We start from the raw sequence: 24,144 nt of genomic DNA, 5'->3' as shown, positions 1-24,144 counted from the left end.
TGCTCAGATAGGGGTCTGGTATGTATTTCTTTCATTTTGGCAGGGGGTCCCTGAAAGGAATGATTTTCTTTTCCCCTCAGAGACCCCCGGTCTGTGGAGAGATTCCTGGTTTATCAGCAGAATTCTGGGAACACCCCTTGAACACGGAAATCACGACAGCTAATGTTCAGAGATGTTCAAAGTTTATTAGACATTAATAAGATTATATAGACTGCAGATAATAATAAGGGAGGGGGGGAGCGAGTTTCAAAACTGTAACTTGTAACTTTCCATCATGAGCTGACTACATGAAACATAACATATACATTTCTTGGTACAAATTATTTTGGCTAACTTTCTGGGAAAACAGCCAGACAAAAACATTGTCAGGGTCGTGTTAGCTTCTGTTGATACATCCTTGAACAACCAAAACAGTTTCATTAAACTTCTAATATCTCTACAAAAAGCTAACTTAATACTTAATACTTAAAATGGCATACATAATACAAAATGGAAGTTATCTAGATCCTTTCAATCCCCTCTAAGATCATGAACATGATCTCAATTCTTTACATAGCCAGATAACCTTCATTTGTATTTTGCAGCTTTGTAGCTCTAGCAATGCAATATAATGAGCATTTAAAACATAGATATAAAGATAAAACAAAAAACAATATCATGACTATGCTTACAGTGATACCTTTCATCCATGAAAAGATGGAACCAAATCCTGATCCTAACCAATCAAGAGGAGTCCATCCATCTTTCCTATAGCTCTAGCTTCTTCCATCAAACCATCTACCTGTTCCCTGTGTTGCTTTATTATTTCATAATACTCTGGAACAGTCATTGTGGTATTATATATCCAAGTACAACATTCAGAATCCTCTGTCATCTCACACAGACCTGTCAGAGCAGCACTCATACTTTCAATAGCTAATTCTTGCATCTCCAGTTGTTCTCTAATAGCTCTGGTCTCAGTATTTAGCAACCCCATGTCCTTAGAGTTCCTCTCCAGTATGTCATCAATAATGTTTGTGTAATTATTTATTTTGTTCATGAGTGTTATTCCCCATCCAGTGTAAGTAGGAAACCATGACCAAACCTTATCACCTGTAGAGAATAGATCTACCTTTTCTTGTTTGGTTTCCCTTCTCTGTCTCAGAGTTAGTTGGTGTTTTGGGTATGTACTGGCTTTTACCTGGTGTTCCTTTTGGTCTATAGCTGCCATAATTGGCACTAATTGGGCTACATAGCACCAGCCCTGGACATTACTCGGTATCCAAGGGTAACAGATCTTACCACAACAGATATAGGTATTGTTTCCCAAGGAGATCGGCAATTTTTGTATTGCAGAATGAAATTCAGGGGTGACAACAAGTGTAAAATAAAAAAGAAGTTTTCCCCACATTGTCTTGTATCCCTTCTAAACTTTCATTCAGGGCTCTACCATTTACTTGCCAGAGTTTCACAGAAGAAGTTCCATCCCTCCTTCCAGGATCAGATATGTTTAATATGGACTGAGAGCACATTCCCTTTCCCTTGTGGGAAGTATTCCCCAGTCTAAAACACCAATCGGGGAGTTGAGTGACTCCCAGAGTTGGAAAAGATATGGCGGCATTAGAAGTAATATTGGTCAAACCAATACTTACATTCCCTGTTATTAACAAAAATATTTTGATTGGAGCGGCCAGAAGAGGAATTTCCTATGTGCTCGGATGTAACTTACTACAGATCCAACATTTATCAGAACCTGACTTTTGAGCATAAGCAGATTTAAACTGCATCATCAACATTTTCCTGAAAAAGGATTGTTCTCTTCAAAACTTCTTTTTGACTTTCTTTCATTTTTGGTTATCTGGGTCTCATTTAAGTCTAGTCCTTGACCACAGATACCTTTTATTAGGCCCAAGTCCTCAGGGTGATAAATACAGTTAGTTAGGATCCATACTGGCAGAAAAAAGAGCAGTCAGTGTGCCCAATAGGACCCAGATCTTCAAAGCACCATGAGGGCAGTAAGGAATGTCATCTTCAGGGTCTTTTTCACTTACTTCACCGGCTCTTCGAGGATTTTCCTCTCATACTTCTCCTTTTTCCGTTACGTGTTTCTCAGGTGTTTGGTTCACCTTCTTCACTCGACTAGCATGGATCCAGGACTGGGAATTCTCCACCACAACAGCTGTTCTGGTAACCGCTATCACCGTAGTAGGCGGTCCAAAGGGGTAGACTTGCTTCTTGTCTTTAGCGAGTTGGCGGACCACTACGACATCTCCCACTTGGAAAGGGTGTGTTGGTTCCTGAAAAGATAAAGGAGAGGTGCGAGCAACATTTCTTTCAACCTTATCTAAAGTCTGAATCAATTTTCTCACATATTCTTGTTGTTCCAGGTCAAGGTCCCCTCTTTCTAACATAAGTGGCTGTCTAGCCCAAGGAGTGGGGAACGGTCTTCCCATTAATATTTCAAAAGGAGATAACCCTGTAGTCTTATTAGGTGTCATTCTTACCTCTGCTAGAATTGCAGGTGACATCTTCTTCCAGTGGGTATAGGTTCCTCCAGTGGCCTTCCTCAACTTATCCCTAATTGTCCTGTTCATCCTTTCTACTATACCCCAACTTTGAGGATGATAGGGAATATGACATTTCCAATCTAAGTACTTTTACCAGGTCTTGGCATACCTTGGCCACAAAGGCTGGTCCGTTATCAGAATTTATCTGCAGCGGACATCCCCATCTGGGTATTATCTCCTGTGTAAGAATTCTGACTACAGTCTGTGCGTCTTCTTTATTAGTGACAAATGCTTCCACCCATCTGCTGAACATATCCACCATTACCAACACAAACTCTTGCCTCTGTCCTGTTTTTGGCATGTGGGTAAAATCTATTTGTAAATGGGTGAAAGGTGTAGTTGGGTACACTAGATGCTGGTGTTGTGATTTCTTTGGGTTCTGTGGATTGTTCCTTATACATGTAATGCACCTGGAAACATATTCTTTCACCAACCTAGATAAGCCTGTAATGTAAAAATCCTGCAATAATGTTTCACATGTCGTTTTCCATCCTCTATGTCCTAGACCATGGTACTGTGCAATGAACAATGGGGCACTTGACATGGGAATGCATGGTTTCCCCTCTAAGCACACTAGACCAGAAGCTGGATCTAGTTGTGCTCCAGAACCATTCCAGTCTGCTAGATCGATTTTTGTAGCAAATGTTTGTAAATCTGCATACATCTGGTCATGTGGGGTGGTTGTGACGCCTGAAGTGAGCAAAGGCATCTGTTCACTGGCCACCTGTTGTAATGCGGCTTCCTTTGCTACCTTATCTGCTAATGCATTTCCTTTGGCAATATGATCTCTGTGATTTGTATGTGCCCTGCAATGAAGAATGGCTGATGTTTTTGGTAACTGTATGGCTTTGAGTAGATCAGATATCAAGGAAGAGTGAGATATGGTTTTGCCATCAGCAGCAATGAATCCTCTTCTCTCCCAAATGACCCCAAAATCATGTACAGCACCATGGGCGTACTTGGACTCTGTGTAAATGTTGACATCCTGTCCTGCAAATAATTGACATGCTCTTGTAAGGGCAATCAGTTGGGCTGCTTGGGCTGACTGATATGGGATTGGCTTTGCCTCGAGTATTTTGTCAGGAAGTTGCACAATGGCATCTCCTGCATGGGAAGTATTATCATTTGGCCTAGAGCATGAGCCATCTACAAACACATCTGGGGCCCCATCAAGAGCCACAGCTGACATGTCGGGCCTAGGGGAAGTGTCTTGCTGTATGTGGGTTATACAATTGTGTTCTGGTGCCACTTCATCCTGTTCCCCCTTTAGCCCCAATAGGGCATTCAAAATTGGAGCAGGACCTGAATTTACTGAAGAATATTTAATAATCAAGTTGGGATCAGATAGAAGAATCACTTCATATCCGCTCAACCTTTGTGCTGACGTGTGTTGAGTGTGTATGTTTTTCAGTAGTAAGGACACTTGATGTGTGGTGTGTAGGGTAGTTTCATGTCCCAATGTGAAAGAAATAGCCATTCCCACCACCATCACGCTGAATGCAAAAACTCTCAGACAAGTAGGCATGCCCTGAACCTGAGATGGCACTACTTTGGAAAAAAAGCTACAGGGCGGAGCTTGCCTCCATGTTCCTGAGCCAGGACCCCCGCCATGGTTGTACAATTGTCCCCCGCATACAGATGAAACATTTTCTTATAATCAGGCAGTCCAAGACCAGGGGCCGTTACCATAGCATTCTTCAGGTACACAAAGGCATCAACCATTTCATTTCACCATGTGAGAATGTCAGGTGATTCTGAAAGTGTGGCAGACCTCAGAGTGTGATCATAGAATGAACAATCAGGTATCCATTGGCGGCAGTAACCAATCATACCAAGAAAAGTTAGCATGTCCTTTTTTGTTTGTGGGGGCGGGGCAGACCCACGAGAGCCGCAGCTCTTTTGTGACTGACATTCCTCTCACCATGACTTAGAGTAACACCAAGGTATTCAACCTGTTTTTGGCACCATTGCAGTTTCTTTTTAGATGCTTTGTGACCATTCCCTGACAACCATTCTAACAGAGACCAACTATCCTCCTGACTGGCCGCCTGACTTGGACTACAAATCAATAGGTCCCACATATATAATGAGGACTGAACCATTGGGAGGGGTCCAGGACCTCAGTGTGGTCTGGAGGGCAAGTGAGTAGACTGCAAACAAATCTAGGCATTCTACACCAGGTCATCTGGCGGTTACGGAACGTAAATGCAAATAGCGCCCTCGTCTGGTGGTCCACAGGAACCGAAAAAATGCATTTGTTAAATCAATCACTGTAAAATAATCTGCATCAGATGGAATGGAGGTGAGGAGTGATGGCACGTCAGGCACTATTGGGGCTAATGGAACCACCAAATTATTTATGGCCCTCAAATCTTGTACAAACCTGTAAGAGCCATCCGGCTTCTTAACAGGATTGATAGGTGTGTTGTAAGGAGAAACAGTTTCTTCTACCTTCTGTTTACATGCTGTAGCAATAGGGAGGGAAGCCTTATTCTTGAAAACCCTTTTTAGTTCTGTGTCAAGCTCCTCCCACATAGTTTCTCTCCCTTCTGTGGTGTTTAGTTTATAGGCAGTAGCCTGTGTATTACTTGGTTCTATGTGACTAATGCTTTTTACATTTATCCAATCCCAAGCTGGATTATTTCCCAGAATACCATCAATGATCAATCTCATATCTTCCTGCGTGTAATTTCTTCCCAAACATGCCTTTTTTAAATAAGCAAGTGTACCTCCAGGAGATACTGTAGGCTTGGGACAATGTTTAACAATCTTACTAATATCTTTTAATTCTATGGGGTTTTTTAGAATTAGTTCTCCTGCTGTGAGAAAAGGTAGTGTCAATATAGCCAACTCCTTTCCTCCTACGGCCCCCTCATCTTCTCTTTTTCCCTCTAGTTTCTTATCCATGGATCTAAGCTGCATTCTAAATTCCTCCACATCTCTGCCCTTTCTATGACTGGTGTCACTTCTTCTCCATTGACCATCCTTTTTCTGTAATTTTATTATATTTACCTTTCCCTGTTCTTCGTATTCCAACTCTCCTTCGTTGTCATTATTTTCCGTAAGGATGCCTTGAACTTGGCTACCCTCTTCTGGTGATTTTATACTAATGATCTGTTTGGGTCAAGTGGAGGGGCCTGGCTGTATTGGTTGTAGATCCGGGACAGGAAGTGGCGCAGGGGCAGGGGCAGGAACTGGAGGGGCAGGGGCAGGAGCTGGAGGGGCATTAGGCTGGGGAGTAGTCATCCCCAAACTGATCAAAAAATCATCAGCAGCAGTATTTTTAAGACTGCTTAATGAAGGATATATATTATACGGAGGGGGTGGGGTTGGTGTCTGAACTGTTTTCAGTCCAATCTTGGGTCTGCATGTTTTTTCAGATTGATGCTTTTCCTGGCATATTTTTAATGTATCCAATTTCAATTCCTCTTTTGTTTTAAAGAGAAGATCAAATTGAACTTTCCCTTGCTATTATCAACCCAATACGGTGACCATTTTAACCAGTTTTCTCCCCCTTTCTTCATATAAACTTGGTCCCATTGTGGGTCCCCCTCATACCAAGGAAAGGCTTGTTTGTCCCCCAAACATAATCCCTTAACCATGTCTGTATGAAAAGGATCATTTGCCCCCTTTCTTGGGAATGGGTCTGTACTCCCCATAGCTTCTGTCCAGCCTGCCATACAATCCACCCAGGGATTTATTAAATAATAGTCTGTTCCACAAACTCTAGCAACATAATCCTTACAATTTTCTCCCTTTTCCAGGGGACCTGGTGGGTAACTACCTCCTTGACCCATATTTAGACAGTGGATAAGACAATTTTACCTTAAAATCTTATTTTGTTCCACACAACAAATTATCTTATACTTCTACGCAACAGAAAGAAAAAGCAAAAGATAAACCAGAATCTGCTCCACAGACTTATTAACCTTTTGATAACTTCCCAAAAGTTATCTCTTCACTGTTCTACCAAAGAACAGTGTGTTCTACCAAAAAAACAGTGTTTTCTACCAAAGAACAATTTCTTTTATGTTCTACCAAAGAACAATCTGTGTTTTACCAAAAACACCCTTTTTATATATATATATATATATATATATATATATATATATATATATAGTGCACTATATTGTAACTCTACCAAAGAGTTAAGTCTGCTTACCAAAAGCAGCTACAGGTTATCACGGGTCTATATAGACAATACAGAATGATTCAAGACCTTCCCTCAACACAGGGCAAGAAAGAGCTTTTAGTCATAAAAAGACAAAAGGTTTACTTACCAAGTGAGGTGGGTGGTCATCCCGGACGAGCCCCCAGCTGAAAGGATGATTTTCTTATCCCCCTCAGAGACCCCCAGTCTGAAGAGAGATTCCTGGTTTATCAGCAGAATTCTGGGAACACCCCTTGAACACGGAAATAACGGCAGCTTATGTTCAGAGATGTTCAAAGTTTATTAGACATTACTAAGATTATATAGGATACAGAAATAATAAGGGGGGGGAGCGAGTTCTAAAACTGTAACTTGTAAGTTTCCATCATGAGCTGACTACATGAAACATGACATATACATTTCTTGGTATAAACTGTTTTTGCTAGCTTTCTGAGAAATAGCCGGGCAAAGAAAGCTTCAGGGTCGTGTTATCTTTTGTTGATACATCCTTCAGCAAACTAAAACAGTTCCATTAAACTTCTAATATATCTGCAATAACCTAACTTATTACTTAAAATGGCGTACATCAACACAATGGAGGTTCTCTAGAGCCTTTCAATTGAAACCTTTAAATACAACAAGGGAGTGAATAAGGTTCAGAATTTTCAATATGAAACAAAAATGAAGAACACGAGGACATGACCTCCAACTAACTGGAGGAAAGTTCACAACTAATCTCAGAAAGTATTATTTAACTGAGAGAAGTAGATGCTTGGAATAAATTTCCAGTAGAGGTAGTGAGCCAGTGACAAATCACAGAGATCATCACAATAGTACACAATGAATGGCTATGAATGAAATTAATTAATTGTGTACAACTGTCATGTGATCACTGTGATTGGTCACAGCAATCACATGGTACTGGGCTGGCCTGGTACAATGATCTGTCATCTGGTGGACACAGCAGGTGACATATCAAGATACAAAAGAGCCACTAGACTTGGAGGACTTCATATGATGTCCACCCAGGATGGGAAAGATCCCCCTCAGCTGTCATTCTGCTATAGGCCTGGTGGGAAGCAGTTCATTACAGGGGACACTGTACAGGATCTATATGTAGTCTGGGGGTCCCTGTGGAAGTCCATGTGTGGACATTTCTACCTATGATAAATGACAGGCTAAACCCACCTGGAGACTTTCTCCACACCTGGAGTGTGCTGAGTTCTTGGAGAACGTCTACACAGTATTTCCAGATTGGCTTTATCACCCCAACGAGCTCGCTCCAGTTCATGGATGTCATCATTATGTTTGGAGGATCTCACCAGTCAGGAGCCTTTCCTGTCATCCTACATGTTCCCTTCTGAGGATTGTTCTATCCTTCCAAACAAATGTATGAAATCATGGATGAGTCCTCCTTCTATGTGATCTAGAAGATCTTCAATCACAATGTCTTTATGGATGAAGTGGATGGCCCAGTTTATATATTATTTATTGCTTTACAGCTTTATTCCCTCCAGGATTCATTCTTTATTTATAGAACCATTCAAGGAAGTGTTCTTACTGTGAGAGATCTCCACCACCATTCCTCTGTGACCATTACATCCTTGTCATTTATGTCTAACATACTCATTATAAATGGATTGATATTTATTCTTATGCTTTCGGATGTATTTTTGCATTTTTTTACCCAAAAAGATCTGTTTTGGAGGTCTCTGTTTTATTATGTATACCTTTATTTTTTCTTGTGTTCTGTGTCTTTAAAAAAAATATTTTAATACAGATAGAAAAATCTTAAACAGTTGGTTGCATAAGAGTTAGGTTTATTGTTTCTTACGTTTTTTAGTTCTTTTTGATCTTCCCTGGTATCTCTGTAAGGTAGATACAATGCAGGAATGGTTATTAGGGGACACTTCTCAGGGCTGCAGTTCCTCTGAACTCCACAAGATGGTGATCTCATTTCTCTCCAGACAGGGCTTCTCTATGGGATACAGACAGGAAGTGATGTCAGGTACAGACAGGAAGTGATGTCAGGTATAGAAAAGAAGTTCCATGTGGTACGAAGTACAATGGAGACATTGCTGGAAGTGGCAGCAGAGGAGGTAATAAGATGTTATTTCCTATTTACACCCAATAACCCCCATCCTCTTCCTCCATAGTCATATCCGTCCTCTTCCTCCATAGTCACTGTGATGTCTTTTATCTCCAGCAGATGATGATACACACATATATAGTGTGGGAACCCAGATTAACCCCTTCAGGGGGAGGAGTTGATGATAATATATTTGCCCCCAAAGCTGGCCTACATGGTTCAGTTTTATCGTTCAGCCAGCGGGATGACCATAAAACCTGAAGTGATTCCCCCATCCGCACATTGGAGGTGGATGGGGGAATCCTCCCCGCTGCACTCTTGTATTCTGACAATGGGGGGACTCCTCCGCTCTCAGAATACACAGATCAGCACTGGAGCTATTGGCTGCAGCCGCTGGGGGAGTGGCTTTTATCCGGCAGTGGCCACACATGGATGGAAATGTGAGCGATCCCTGCTGAACCAGCTGAATTTCCATGGATCTATGGTCACCTTCAGTGACTTCCTCCCCTCCCCCTCATCTCCTTCATGATGGAAGTCATGCTGAGATCATCTCCCATTGGCTGAGCAATATTCTCATTTGTCTCTCAGCTCCTTCTTGCTATTCCTCGTCCTGCCTGTTGTTTCCTTGGATTGATTTTCTGTGTAGTGACCCCGGCTTGGTCTCTTGGATGCGCTCGTCTGTTGCTTGCCCTGACCTTTCTCCTGATTCCTGGATCTCCTCCTCATCTCTCCTCCATATCCTCTTACACAGCTTTTCTCCACACCTGCAGTGACCCTGGGGGGAGGAAACTTGGCACCAGCACGCCGCCAAATCCATCCCCACCATTAGGGGCTCTGGAGACAATTGTCTGCTATTTACACTCCGTTCCTCCGCACGTCACCTGATCACATGACAGCTTACTTCCACAGATTCCGGACAGATTTCTGGATGGTAAAGGTCAAAGGTCACTCTTCAGTTTAGGAGAGGTAGGACGCACCCAGGAACAAGGATTTGGTTTGCATGGAAGTCTCATATAGAGGACCCCTCAAATCTCCCCATCCAAATGTCACTCCATCCAGAGTCTATATGTCCTATGACATCACACTGACCTCACAGCTCCTCCTCCCAATGTCCCTCCATCCAGAGTCAGAGAATCCTATGACATCACACTGACCTCACAGCTCCTTCTCCCAATGTCCCTCCATCCAGAGTCAGAGAATCCTATGACATCACACTGACCTCACAGCTCCTCCCAATGTCCCTCCATCCGGAGTCAGAGAATCCTATGACATCACACTGACCTCACAGCTCCTCCCCCAATGTCCCTCCATCCAGAGTCAGAGAATCCTATGACATCACACTGACCTCACAGCTCCTCCTCCCAATGTCCCTCCATCCAGAGTCAGAGAATCCTATGACATCACACTGACCTCACAGCTCCTCCTCCCAATGTCCCTCCATCCAGAGTCAGAGAATCCTATGACATCACACTGACCTCACAGCTCCTCCCCCAATGTCCCTCCATCTGGCTTTTTTCTGATGCTCTTAGGATGTGGGGCCCCTTGGTATCCTCACATGTAAAGTGGGACTGTTGGTCCTGCGTTGTATGTAATGACATCAGAATGCTGCAACAAGCCTATACCCTGCGTAGTGTGGGGGTCCTGTGGGGGGGAATTATACCTCAGCCTGAAGTGGGGCTTTAATAAAATGGAGACCTGAATGGAGAGGTGAGGAGGATTCTGGGAATATCATTTGATGTGACTATTTGTGTTCAGATGTAGAGTTTTCCTCCTGTGAAGTCTGGAGATCATATGACATCACATTGCCTCCACCTCCCTCCCTGATAGAAGAGAGAAAGAAGAAGAAGATTCTAGAAGTCACCAGAGAGATCACTGAGCTGCTGACAGGAGAGGTGAGCGGTGCCGGGAATTCTGGGACATTCTCCAGTAACAGACAAGGGATGTGTCTGGATGGTGACTGTATCATTGTGTGTGTCAGGTTCCTATAAGGTGTCAGGGTGTCACTGTCTATTTCTCCATGGAGGAGTGGGAGTATTTAGAAGGACACAAGGATCTCTACAAGGACGTCATGATGGACAATCAGCCGCCCCTCACATCACCGGGTAAGAGGAGACTTTATTGTAAAGGAGAGAGCAGTACGGAGGATCCACCTAGATCCCCCATCATCTGATAAACACATAGAAACAATGGATTCAGTCAGTGTGTGTGTTTCCTACAGATGGATCCAGTCATGGGAACCCACCAGAGAGATGTCCCCGTCCTCTGTATTCCCGGGATTCCACACAGGAAGGTCACACCATCCCTCACCATCATCAGGTAGATGAGGAACAATCACTGATAGTATCATTAGGATCTGTACATTATCTGCATTGTTACCATTGATGTCATTTTTATTATATATTCAGAGTGGAAACCTGAGAGATCCTAAAGTTGAGGTTAAAGAAGAGATAAAAGAGGAGGAGGATGAGGATGGGGGGATGGAGGAGTCAGAGCTTCTAAAAGAACACAAAGATCTGTACCAGGACACCATGGTGGAGTCATCCAGCTACAGGAACCCACCAGAGAGATGTCCCCGTCCTCTGTATTCCCGGGATTCCACACAGGAAGGTCACACCATCCCTCACCATCATCAGGTAGATGATGACAATTATTGGTAGTTGTGATTTATACACAGCATGTTTGTTACAATGAATGTTTTATTATATCTTTCAGAATGGAATCCTCGGGGATGATAATATTGATGTTAAAGAAGAGTATAAAGAGGAGGATGAGGAGTATGGAGTGATGGAGGAGTTTTCAGAAGGACACAAGGATATGATGGAGCCACCTAATACCAGGAACCCACCAGAGAGATGTCCCCATCCTCTGTATTCCCGGGATTCCACACAGGAAGGTCACACCATCCCTCACTATTACAAGGTTGGTGGGATGAAGCATCTAGAGCATGGACTCATAGAGACAATGTGTGGAGTTTTTATGTGATGTAACAATATTAACACTTATTATGTCTTACAGATGATATTTTCTTTTCTTTCGTTGGTTTAGGTTGAAGATCTGATAGATATAAAAGTTGAGGTGAAAGCAGAAGAAGAAGAGGCGTATGTGAGGGATGATCAGCAGTCTATGGAGGAGGATGGAATAACGGGGACATTTATAGAGGAGGACACTCCTACAGAGATCAGCACAGGTGGGTCATGAACACTAAATCCATTCCTCCACCCATACTGCTCACTGATTGGTCCAGAGTAGGGCGGGGACTGGGTGATATCAGCCTGTAATCCCCTGGTCACTTTCCTGAGCTGTGTTCCCCGTCCTGTATTCCTGGATTTCTCTCGGATAATCTTCCTTCTCTGTGCTGCAGACACAATTTATGTATCTAGACTGGATTTATGGAGGTTCTGGGGTTCAGCTGGCAGCAAAATGTTCATTTCACCATAGATGTTGAGTTATCTGGGACCTGATCTGTGGGTGTTCTTCCCCATGCCCGGGTCTAGTAAGATCTCTGACAGAACAATTCTCCCAGGGTTCCTTGCTCTGTTATCTGCTGGCTGTGCCGGGTGGAGGGATATGTCTGTAGTGTCTCAGACCCAAGTCACTGAGTGCAGTCTCAGGAGATGGGAGGCAGCGGTGTGGGATCTCTGCAACTTGTCTACAGGAAACATTTAAGCTTCCACTGATTACTGAATACAAATATTATGAGTCCTGACCCCTGCACTATATACTCTATGTTGTACATTACATACTCCTGACCCCTGCACTATATACTCTATGTTGTATATTACATCCTCCTGACCCCTGCACTATATACTCTATGTTGTACATTACATAGTCCTGACTTCTGCTCTCCCCCCTCCCCCCACTGCTATATATACACATAATATGGATTCTCTTTTGTTCCTCCCATTTCCTCCCAGCTGGACATTTTATATCGGATGATGTGATTGGAGCACAGACTTTTACATGGTGATAATAATGTGATAACATCCTCCAACTTTGGACCCTTAAACAGAAAGTGATAATGAGGGAGGAGTCAATACCCCAATGATGGTGGTCTTCAGGATCAGTCCAGTCTTCATCTTGGTTGTTCTCCCCCCATCCTCACTCTCTGACCTCTGGTGGGGCTCAGCCCCGCTGTTCTTCATGACTAAATCATGGACTAAATAAGGAAGTGCAGTACTTCTTGTGTTGGGAAGATGGTGATGAGTGATAGAGGGGGTGGGGACCCTCGTCCTATAATCCCCTCATCACTGTCCCTCCTATAAAGGACAGTTCTGGTTGTTTCCTCACTCTCTGACTAAGGTCCATGAATAAAGAAATGACCTGGTAGGAGATCAGAGGAGCCATTTTCTAGTTCCCTTGAGGGTGGAATTGTAAGCTCCTCAGAGACCAAGCTGCCTGATGTGGGTGGAGTCCTGGTTTGGGGGAACCAATCAGCTCCTGTCTAGTAATCCTCTTTGTCTTTGTATTTTAGTCCATGGCCGGGAGATGAGGAAAACCTCCGAGGATTGTCTCACTTTGTCTCCAGAATGGAAAGTAGAAGATGAGGACATCACACAGTATAGTCCAGGAGAAAACCCGGCTCCCTCCAATGTCCATCCGGCACCACCCAGTGTAGATGGACCATCGGATTCCTCGTATCCTGAGGAACCTCAGACTGTGTGGGACCGGGCCGGCCTTCCAACAGGGAAGAGGTTCTCCTGTACTGAGTGCGGGAAATGTTTCTCTTCTAAATTCCATCTTAATGAGCATAACAGATCTCACACGGGGGAGAAGCCGTATTCCTGTCCTGAGTGCGGGAAATGTTTTTCACAACAGTCTAATCTTAAAACACATCAAAGGCGTCACACAGCTGAGAAGCCATATTCCTGTACTGAGTGCGGGAAATGTTTCCATTATAAATCCAAACTTAATGAGCATGAAAGATCTCACAGAGGTGAGAAGCCGCATTCTTGCCCTGAAGAAGATGACATCATACAGTATAGTCCAGGAGAAAACCCGGCTCCCTCCAATGTCCATCCGGCACCACCCAGTGTAGATGGACCATCGGATTCCTCGTATCCTGAGGAACCTCAGACTGTGCAGGACCGGGCCGGCCTTCCAACAGGGAAGAGCTTCTCCTGTACTGAGTGCGGGATGTGTTTCCATGCTAAATACCATCTTAACGTGCATAAAAGATCTCACACGGGGGAGAAGCCGTATTCCTGTCCTGGGTGCAGGAAATGTTTTTCACAGAAATCCAATCTTGTCAGACATCAGAGATCTCAAATGGGAGATAAGCCGTTCTCCTGTCCTGAGTGTGGGAATTGTTTCCGTTTTAGATGCCATCTTAATGAGCATAAAATAACTCACACAGGAGAGAAACCGTATTCCTGTCCTGAGTGCAGGAAATGTTTTTCACAGAAATCCCAGCTTATTGTACATCAGAGATCTCACACGGAAAAGCCGTATTCCTGTCCTGAGTGCGGGAAATTTTTCCGTTTTAATTGCTATTTTAATGAACATAAAAGAATTCACACAGGAGAAAAGCCGTATTCCTGCCTTGAGTGCGGGAAATGTTTTCCACAGAAATCCCAGCTTACCGTACATCAGAGATCTCACACGGGGGAAAAGCCATATTCCTGTCCTGAGTGCGGGAAATGTTTCCGTTTTAAATGCCATCTTAATGAGCATAAAAGAACTCACACAGGAGAGAAGCCGTATTCCTGTCCTGAGTGTGGGAAATGTTTTTCACAGAAATCCATTCTTTACAAACATCAGCGATCTCACACAGGGGAGAAGCCATTTTCCTGTCTCGAGTGCGGGAAATGTTTTTCAAATAAGTCAAATCTTTTCCCACATCAGAGATCTCACACGGGGGAGAAACCGTATTCCTGTCCTGAGTGCGGTAAATTTTTTTCAGTGAAGTCCAGTCTTTACAAACATCAGAGATCTCACACGGGGGAGAAGCTGCTTTCTACTCTTGAGTGAGGGAAATGTTCCTCATTGAAGTGCTGTCTTCCTGTACATCAGGGGTCCCACACAACCCTGGAGGTGTATTAGTGCCCTGAGTGTGGGAAATGTCTTCTAGATGAATGTTGCTGGACATCCCAGCTCTCATGTGGGGAAGAAGCACACCCTGATATACACCTCAGATATTTGGAAGGAACAGTTCATAAGGAGATCAGAGGTCCCCAAAGACATGGATGAAGTGTGGGACCGGGTTGGCCATTGATGGCAGGAGAAGAATAAAAATGGAGTCCTGCCCTGTGATTGGCTTTTGTGGTGGGAGATTTCACAAACACTTGGAGGTCTATTATTAATGCTTTGTGGACAAATGTTCCAAGCACTCATTAGGCCCACAGTTGTAGGTGAGGACAATACTTGCATGGTGGGGGATCACTGAAGAGGTGGGTGATAATAAAATGTCCCAATTCTAGAAGAGTGACTGATGGTGTACACATGGAAGCAATGGAATTGTGTGTATACCGGGAATGAAGGAGTGATTGGTGAATGCACATATTGGGACTTTCCCGTGTCTTTCTCCATACATGTTTCTTGTATGTTTCCCGTGATACAAATGTCTGTGTATATGATCGGCACATGATGGTCTGTCTATGACAAACGTTTCATTGATCTGATCATTTCCATGGTGATTGTGGACACATTGTGATTGGTTGATGGGGGATGGAAAGCACAGAGAGCAGGAAGTAGAGCGCCATCCTTTCTCCCTTTCTCTATTCCTAGTTCAGATTTGTAGCAGAAATCCCCAACATGTAGCAATACACAGACAATTGATATCAGACAATGAGGCAGAGGAAGGCCAATCATGAAGCTGGGGGTGGTGCAGCATAGACTGGAACAGGGTCCTCCAGGAGTGCAGCTCACACTGCGGGCAGAACTCCTCCTACTGGGACATTCAGGCTTCACACAGCTACAGCTGCACTCCCGGGACTGCCACGCCTGGACTGTATATGGGGCGGGTGTGGAGGGAGGAGGAGCAGGGATTGGCTAATGGAAAGTGGGAACATCTCTGAGTTACCGATGGATATACAGTATATGGAGATCAAGGAGAGTTCATCTTCTGCCGGCTAAAGATGGGGCCCTTCAACAGTTGGAGTATAGGGGATGATCATGACTGGGTCAAATCTGCAGAGAAGATGGAGTAATGGGATCTCATTGGATGAAGTGGGGTTGAGGTGTCTGCTAGCCGTGTCCACGTGTGAGGAAGTGGGGGAGGGTAAAGGTGTCTGCTAGCAGTGTCCACGTGTGAGAAGTAGAGCAGAAGTGGGGGAGGGTAAAGGTGTCTGCTAGCGGTGTCCACGTGTGAGAAGTAGATGGGCAGTGGGGGAGGGTAAAGGTGTCTGCTAGCTCTGTGCACATGTGAGAAGTAGAGCGGAAGTGGGGGAGAGTAGGGGTGTCTGCTAGCAGTGTCCACGTGTGAGAAGTAGAGCAGAAGTGGGGGAGGGTAAAGGTGTCTGCTAGCGGTGTCCACGTGTGAGAAGTAGATGGGAAGTGGGGGAGGGTAAAGGTGTCTTCTAGCAGTGTCCACGTGTGAGAAGTAGAGCAGAAGTGGGGGAGAGTAGAGGTGTCTGCTAGCGGTGTCCACGTGTGAGAAGTAGATGGGAAGTGGGGGAGGGTAAAGGTGTCTTCTAGCAGTGTCCACTTGTGAGAAGTAGAGCAGAAGTGGGGGAGGGTAGAGGTGTCTGCTAGCTGTGTCCACGTGTGAGAAGTAGAGCAGAAGTGGGGGAGGGTAGAGGTGTCTGCTAGCGGTGTCCACGTGTGAGAAGTAGAGCAGAAGTGGGGGAGGGTAGAGGTGTCTGCTAGCTGTGTCCACGTGTGAGAAGTAGAGCAGAAGTGGGGGAGGGTAGAGGTGTCTGCTAGCAGTGTCCACGTGTGAGAAGTAGATGGGAAGTGGGGGAGGGTAGAGGTGTCTGCTAGCCATGTGGGCAGCTCTGCTCCTCATGCTCCTGGGGAGATCTCATATTTTTAAAATGGCCACTTTCCTAAACTACTTTATCCACTTCAATCCATTCCTCTACTACTCCAGCATGGAGACGTAACCAAACTAAACACAGCTCTCTCACAATTTCTCTGGAGGGGTCGCCGTCCACGCATAGCTTTCTATCCTATCTCCACATTTTGGGATCAAGCGCTATCTTTCATCCAATTTGTGACAGGAGTTAAACTTCCTGAATCTCCAATACATCTACTATTCGGCAATTTGGACTCTACCCTTTTCATGCTTCACAGGGGCCTCAACTCACTTCCTCAACAAAACAAGTCTTGGATGTCTACTTTCCTCCTGATGGCAAGACGAGCCATCCTGAAAAAATGGGTAGATGGTACACCACCAACCATATCTGACGTCAAAAAGGATCTCATCCGCCTCCTCCATACAGACAAACTTCATCTTTTCTCATCCTGTCCAAACAAATCGGACTCTTTCGCATGAAAATGGCAAATATACGTATCCAGAACATTCTATCTGAACAAAGAAGCCTTCTGGAAAATGCTATGGCAGATCCTGCCCCCACCTACACCCCCTCCAGAACACTGTCTCCACTTCTGACTAAAACGTATGGATAATGTATTTATTAAGGTATTAGTGGTCCTGAGATCCCTCTGCTCCATGGAGGTCAACCCATCTAAATCCAACTTGTCATATGAGCATGAGGCCATGATGTCCTTAGGATCCACCCCTCCCTCCCCTTCAAGGGGTCGCTGAACAACGTGCTACTTAGATGCTCCACTAGAGGTTCCGGCTATACTTGTATGTCTATTTATCCCTCTCTAAGCCCACACATCAGAGATCAGGGGATTCCTTTTTATTCCCTTTCTAGCTCCCTTTTCTTTCTGCCCTCTCCCCCTTCTTTCCACCCCCTCCCTCCCTACCCCCTTCCTTCCAACCCCTCCTTCCCTTCTCCCCCCCTCCCCCTTCTTAAGCCCTCTGCTGTATTCCTTTTTCTTTGTCTTTCTTTTATGTCCCTTTTGTACATTTGTAGGATGTATTGTAGGATGTATAGGTGTTGATGTGATCCCCGGTCTCCTCACTCCATCACACATTGGAGAGCAGAACCCAGCAATGCTCTATGTACATCATCTGCAATGTCTATCCAGTCATTAATGTCACCTGTTCTCCCTGTTTGTAACACCCAAATGACTTGATGTTTTCTTTTTTTTTTTATTGACAAAAAACCTAATAAATATTTCTTGAAAAAAAAACAAGTTCACAATGATGGTAAAAATTACTGTAGGCCCAAAATATCTATCACACTAGTAAAAAAAATACAATTCCAGTATCTATCCCGCCATTTGTAGACGCTGCAACTTTCACAGAAACCGATTCATTTACACGGATTGGGGTTTTATTTTTAGCAAAGAATACATTCTGGATGAAATTTATGACGAAATTTTAATTTTAATTTTTTTTTTGCTGGACATGATTAACCCCTTGCCTTCCAAAGGATTTTCCCCCCTTCCTGACCACGCCTCTTTTTGATATTCAGCGCTGCACTAATTCCACTGATAATTGCGCGGTCATGCAATGCTTCACCCAAACAATATTTACATCCTTTTTTCACACAAATAGAGCTTTCTTTTGGTGGTGTTTCATCACCTGTGCGCTTTTTATTTTTCACGCTACAATCAAAAAAATACCGAACATTTTGAAGAAAAACCAAATTGTTTACTTTCGGCTATAAAAAATATATAGTAAACTCAAAGTTAGTCATCAATTTAGGCCAAAATGTATTCTGCTCCATGTTTTTGGTGAAAAATCCCAATAAGTGTATATTGATTGCTTTGTGTGATAGTTATATCTACAAACTATGGGATAGATAATGGAATTTACACCATTTTTTGCTATACAGCGCTGCGCTAGTGTTACTGACAATTGCGCGGTCATGCAATACAGTAAATAAATGAAATTTACGTCCTTTTGAGCTTTCTTTCCGTGGTATTTGATCACCTGTGCAATATTTATTTTTGGTGCTATAAACAAAAAACATTTTGAAAAAAAAAGTTTTGAAAAAAAAAACATTTTCTCATTTCTGTCATAAAAATATTAAAAAATACTAAAATATTCTGCTACATATCTTTGGTTAAAAATATTCCCAATAATTGTATATTGATTGCTTTGTGTGAAAGTTATAGCGTCTACAAACTATGGGAGAGATAATGGAATTTACACAGCTTTTACTTTCTGTCTGCCCATCACATTTCTTGAGGTGCTAAAATACCAGAATAGTACAAACACCCCCAAATGACCCCTTTTCAGAAAGTAGACACCCTAAGCTATCTGCTGAGAGGCATATTGAGTCCATGGAAGATTTTTTTTATTTCCACAAGTTTCTGGAAAATTACAAAAACGTTTTTTACACAAAGTTGTCATTTAAATTATATATTTGTCACACATGCCATGGGTATATATAGAATTACACCCCAAAATACATTCTGCTACTTCTACCGAGTATGGGGGTACCACATGTGTGAGACTTTTTGGGAGCCTAGCCACATACAGGAACCTGAAATCCAATGACCACTTTGAAAGCCTGAAGGTGCGTAACTTCCTCATTTCACTTCCTCACTACCTATCACAGTTTCGGAGGCCCTGACATGCCAGAATAGTACCAAACCCCCCCAAATGACCCCTTTCTTGAAAGTAGACACCCCAAGGAATTTAAAAAGAGGCATGGGGAGTATTTTGCAGATCTCATTTTTTCTCAAAAGGTTTTGAAATATAAAAAAAAATAGAAACATTTCTTTTGTTTTTTTTCTTCAATCTTCAAAAAATTATGGCAGCAAATGAGATCTACACTACCAGATGCTTCTCGGGGCTGCAGTTCCTCTGAGCTCCACAAGGTGGGGATCTCACTTCTACCCAGTCAGGAAGTCTCTATGGAAGACAGATAAGAAGTGATGTCAGGTACAGACAGGAAGTGATGTCAGGTACAGACAGGCAGTGATGTCAGGTACAGACAGGAAGTGATGTCAGGTACAGGCAGGAAGTGACCTGAAATAAAGACAAAGTTCCGTGTGGCACAAAGAAAAAGAGACATCGGTGGAAGTAGCAGCAGAGGAGGTAATAAGATGGTATTTCCTATTTACACCCAGTAACCCCCCATCATGTCCATCCTCTTCCTCCATAGTCATGTCCATCCTCTTCCTCCATAGTCACGTCCGTCGTCTTGCTCCATAGTCATGTCCATCCTCTTCCTCCATAGTCACTGTGATGTCTTTTATCTCCAGCAGATGATGATACACACATATATAGTGTGGGAACCCAGATGAACCCCTTCAGGGGGAGGAGTTGATGATAATATATTTGCTCCCAAAGCTGGCCTACATGGTTCAGTTTTATCGTTCAGCCAGCGGGATGAGAGAAAAAAATATTATTATTATTATGCATGACTTATATAGCGCCAACAGTTTGCTCAGCACTTTACAATATAAAGGGAGACAATACAGCAACAATACAGATCAATACAAGAGGGATAGGAGGGCCTGATCCTGGGAGCTTACAATCTAGGAGGGAGGGGCTAGTGGTACAAAAGGTAGTAACTGTGGGGGATGGACTGGTTGGAGGAGTAGAAGATTCCATTATTAGCTGAGGGCAGGATAGGCTTCCCTGAAGCGATAGATTTTTAGAGATCACCTAAAAGTGAGCAGAGTAGGCGATAGTCTGATAAATTGGGGTAGAGAGTTCCAGAGGATGGGAGAAGTCCTGGAGATGAGCATGGGAGGAGGAGACAAGGGAGCTAGAGAGGAGAAGGTCTTGCAAGGAGAGGAGAGGACGGTTTGGGTGATAAAGAGACAAGATTGGTGATGTAATTTGGGGCAGAATTATAAATGGCTTTATATGTTATTGTTAATGTTTTGAATTTTATCCGTTGGGCAATGGGAAGCCAGTGGAGGGATTGGCAGAGAGGGGTGGAGGACACTGAGTGGAGGCCAGTGGAGGGATTGGCAGAGAGGGGTGGAGGACACTGAGTGGAGGCCAGTGGAGGGATTGGCAGAGAGGGGTGGAGGACACTGAATGGAGGCCAGTGGAGGGATTGGCAGTGAGGGGTGGCAGATACAGAACGGTTAGTAAGGTAGATGAGTCTGGCAGCAGCATTCATGATAGACTGAAGAGGGGATAGCCTGCGATGAGGTCGGCCAATGAGGAGGGAGTTACAACAGTCAAGGCGAGATATAACCAGGGAGGGAATAAGTTGCTTAGTGGTTTCCAAGGTTAGGAACGGGTGTATCTTGGAGATGTTGCGGAGGTGAAGATTTGGACAGTGATTTGATCTGTGGCTGAAAGGACAGATGGGAGTCTAGGATTACACCTAGTACCCTGGCATGAGGGGAGGGACTGATGATTGTGTTATTGATCTTGATGGAGAAGTCAGGGGAGGGGGCACAGGCTGGGGGGAATACTAAGAGCTCAGTTTTGGAAAGACTGAGTTTGAGGAAGTGGAGTGACATCCATGCAGATATGTCACTTAGTAGGTTAGTAATGCGAGAGGAGACTGAAGGGGTGAGGTGAGGAGGAGACTGAAGGGGTGAGGTGAGGAGGAGACTGAAGGGGTGAGGTGAGGGGTAAAGAGATAGATTTGTGTGTCATCAGCACAGAGATGGTACTTAAAGCCATGGGAGTTTATCAAGTGACCAAGGGAGGAGGTGTAGATCGAGAAGAAAAGGGGTCTAAGGACAGAGCCTTGAGGGACCTCTACAGAAATAGGAAGTGAGGGGGAGGTGGCAGCATTATAGGTAATGCTGATGAAGCGCTGTGATAGGTAGGAGGAGAACCAGGAGAGAGCAGAGTCTCGGAGGCCAAGAGAGTGGAGTTTTTTGAGGAGGAGGGGATGGTAAACAGTATCAAAAGCCGCAGAGAGGTTAAGTAGTAAGAGTACGGAGTAGTGGTCATTCGTTGGGATTAGTATGGAGTAGTGGCCATTGGTTGGGATGAGTACGGAGTAGTGGCCATTGGTTGGGATGAGTACGGAGTAGTGGTCATTGGTTGGGATAAGTATGGAGTAGTGGCCATTGGTTGGGATGAGTACGGAGTAGTGGCCATTGGTTGGGATGAGTACGGAGTAGTGGCCATTGGTTGGGATGAGTACGGAGTAGTGGCCATTGGTTGGGATGAGAACGGAGTAGTGGTCATTGGTTGGGAAGAGTACGGAGTAGTGGTCATTGGTTGGGATGAATACGGAGTAGTGGCCATTGGTTGGGATGAGTACGGAGTAGTGGCCATCGGTTGGGATGAGTGCGGAGTAGTGGCCATCGGTTGGGATGAGAATGGAGTAGTGGTCATTGGTTGGGATGAGTACGGAGTAGTGACCATTGGTTGGGATGAGTACGGAGTAATGGCCATTGGCTGGGATGAGTACGGAGTAGTGGCCATTGGTTGGGATGAGTACGGAGTAGTGGCCATCGGTTGGGATGAGAATGCAGTAGTGGTCATTGGTTGGGATAAGTATGGAGTAGTGACCATTGGTTGGGATGAGTATGGAGTAGTGGCCATTGGTTGGGATGAGTACGGAGTAGTGGCCATTGGTTGGGATGAGTATGGAGTAGTGGTCATTGGTTTTAGCAGTTAGCAGATCATTAGTGAGGTTTAGTAGGGCAGTTTCAGAGGAGTGTAGAGAGCGAAAGCCAGACTGTAAAGGGTGAAGAAGGTTGTTGTCGGTCAGGGAGGAGCTCAGGCGATTGTAGACTAAGCGTTCTAGGAGTTTAGAGGTAAATGGCATCAGGGAGATGGGTCTTAAGTTGTTCAGGTTGGTGGGGTCCAGGGAGGGCTTGTTAAGTATGGGAGTGATGTGCGCATGCTTTAGAGGGGAGGGGAAGGCACCAGTAGAGAGGGAAAGATTGAAGATGTGAGTGAGGGAGCATAGGATGGAAGAAGAGGGTGACCGTAGTAGTTGGGAGGGGACAGGATCCAGGGGGCAGGTGGTGAGATGGGCTTCTGAGAAAACCTTAGTGACCTCTTCAGTAGTAGCGAGGTCAAAATGAGGAAAAGGTTGAGGGAGGTTTAGTATAAGGTATGCTAAGTGGGATGGATGTCTGTGCAGTGGTGATGTCCCTACGAATTGCATCAATCTTGTTTTTGAAATGATTTGCAATCTCGTGAGCAGTGAGTGAGGTACTGGGTGGAGGTGGAGAAAGCAGAGAGTTAAAAGTAGAGAAGAGACGACGAGGACTGGATGACAAGGTATTAATAAGAGTGACAAAGTTGTCTTGTTTGGCAGCATGGAGGGAGGAATTGTATGTGAAGAAAGCAGATTTATATCGGGTGAATGCTTGCTGGGATTTGGTTTTACGCCACAATCACTCCAGCGCACGACTATGTCTCCTAAGATTTCTGGTGTGGTCAGTCTGCCACGGATGTAACGGTCGGGACCTGATGCTTCGTGTTGTTAGAGGAGCAAGTGAGTCTATTGTGGATGACAGTGAACTGTTGTAGACAGCAGTGGCCAGGTCAGGGCAGGACAGGGGAGAGATTCTGTCATAGAGTTGGTCAGTTGCAGAGTGGAAAGGAGCCGGGTTCAAGTTGTGAAGGTTTCTGTGGGTAATTGTTGGCTGCTTGGAGGGATAGGTGTTTGAAGACGAGGAGACTGTGAAGGTGATGAGATTGTGATCAGAGAGAGGAAAGGGGGTGTTTGTGAGGTTGTAGGGAGTGCAAAGATGGGAGATAACAAGGTGTAATGTATTCCCATCAGAGTGAGTGGAGGACGGCGTCCACTGCATTAAGGAAAAAGATGAGGTTATGTTGAAGAGTTGGGATGTAGCCGGGTTGTTGACATTAATAGGGATGGTAAAATCTCTGAGAATGATAGCGGGTAGTTCAGAGGAGAGAAAGTAGGGTGTACAGGCGGAGAAATCATCAAGAAAGCGGAACACGGGTCCAGGAGGCCGATAGATCACTGCAATCCTCAGGGAGATGGGAGAAAACAGCCGGATGCAGTGAATCTGGAAAGAAGAGAAGGATAGAGAGGGAGGGTTAGGGGGGACTTGAAAGCTGCTGAGTGGGGATAGAAGCAATCCAACCCCACCACCTTTCCGACCACTGGGTCTGGGTGAGTGGACAAAAAGGTCATGGAAGGAAATAGAAGCGATCCCCCCATCCACACATTGGAGGTGGATGGGGGAATCTTCCCCGCTGCACTCTTGTATTCTGACAATGGGGGGACTCCTCCGCTCTCAGAATACACAGATCAGCACTGAAGCTATTGGCTGCAGCCGCTGGGGGAGTGGCTTTTATCCGGCAGTGGCCACACATGGATGGAAATGTGAGCGATCCCTGCTGAACCAGCTGAATTTCCATGGATCTATGGTCACCTTCAGTGACTTCCTCCCCTCCCCCTCATCTCCTTCATGATGGAAGTCATGCTGAG

At 44.6% G+C, this 24,144-nt stretch overlaps 1 protein-coding gene across 1 annotated transcript in view; it reads left to right on the top strand.

Moving 5' to 3' along the window:
- LOC149462523 (uncharacterized) overlaps window positions 1-24,144 on the top strand; it is a 199,003-nt gene that overhangs the window by 50,515 nt on the left and 124,344 nt on the right. The window contains exons 6-7 of the mRNA XM_089676851.1: window positions 11,891-11,972; window positions 13,257-14,705. Coding sequence (XP_089532977.1) covers window positions 11,891-11,972; window positions 13,257-14,705 — 1,531 coding nt within the window. The remainder of the gene's footprint in view (window positions 1-11,890; window positions 11,973-13,256; window positions 14,706-24,144) is intronic.

Source organism: Staurois parvus, unplaced genomic scaffold, assembly GCF_062004578.1.
Source record: "Staurois parvus isolate SC_StPar_1 unplaced genomic scaffold, SC_StPar_1.0 ptg000174l, whole genome shotgun sequence".
Lineage (NCBI taxonomy): Eukaryota > Metazoa > Chordata > Amphibia > Anura > Ranidae > Staurois > Staurois parvus.
The sequence above is the reverse complement of the archived record's forward strand: the minus strand, read 5'-3'. Positions and strand labels throughout refer to the sequence as shown.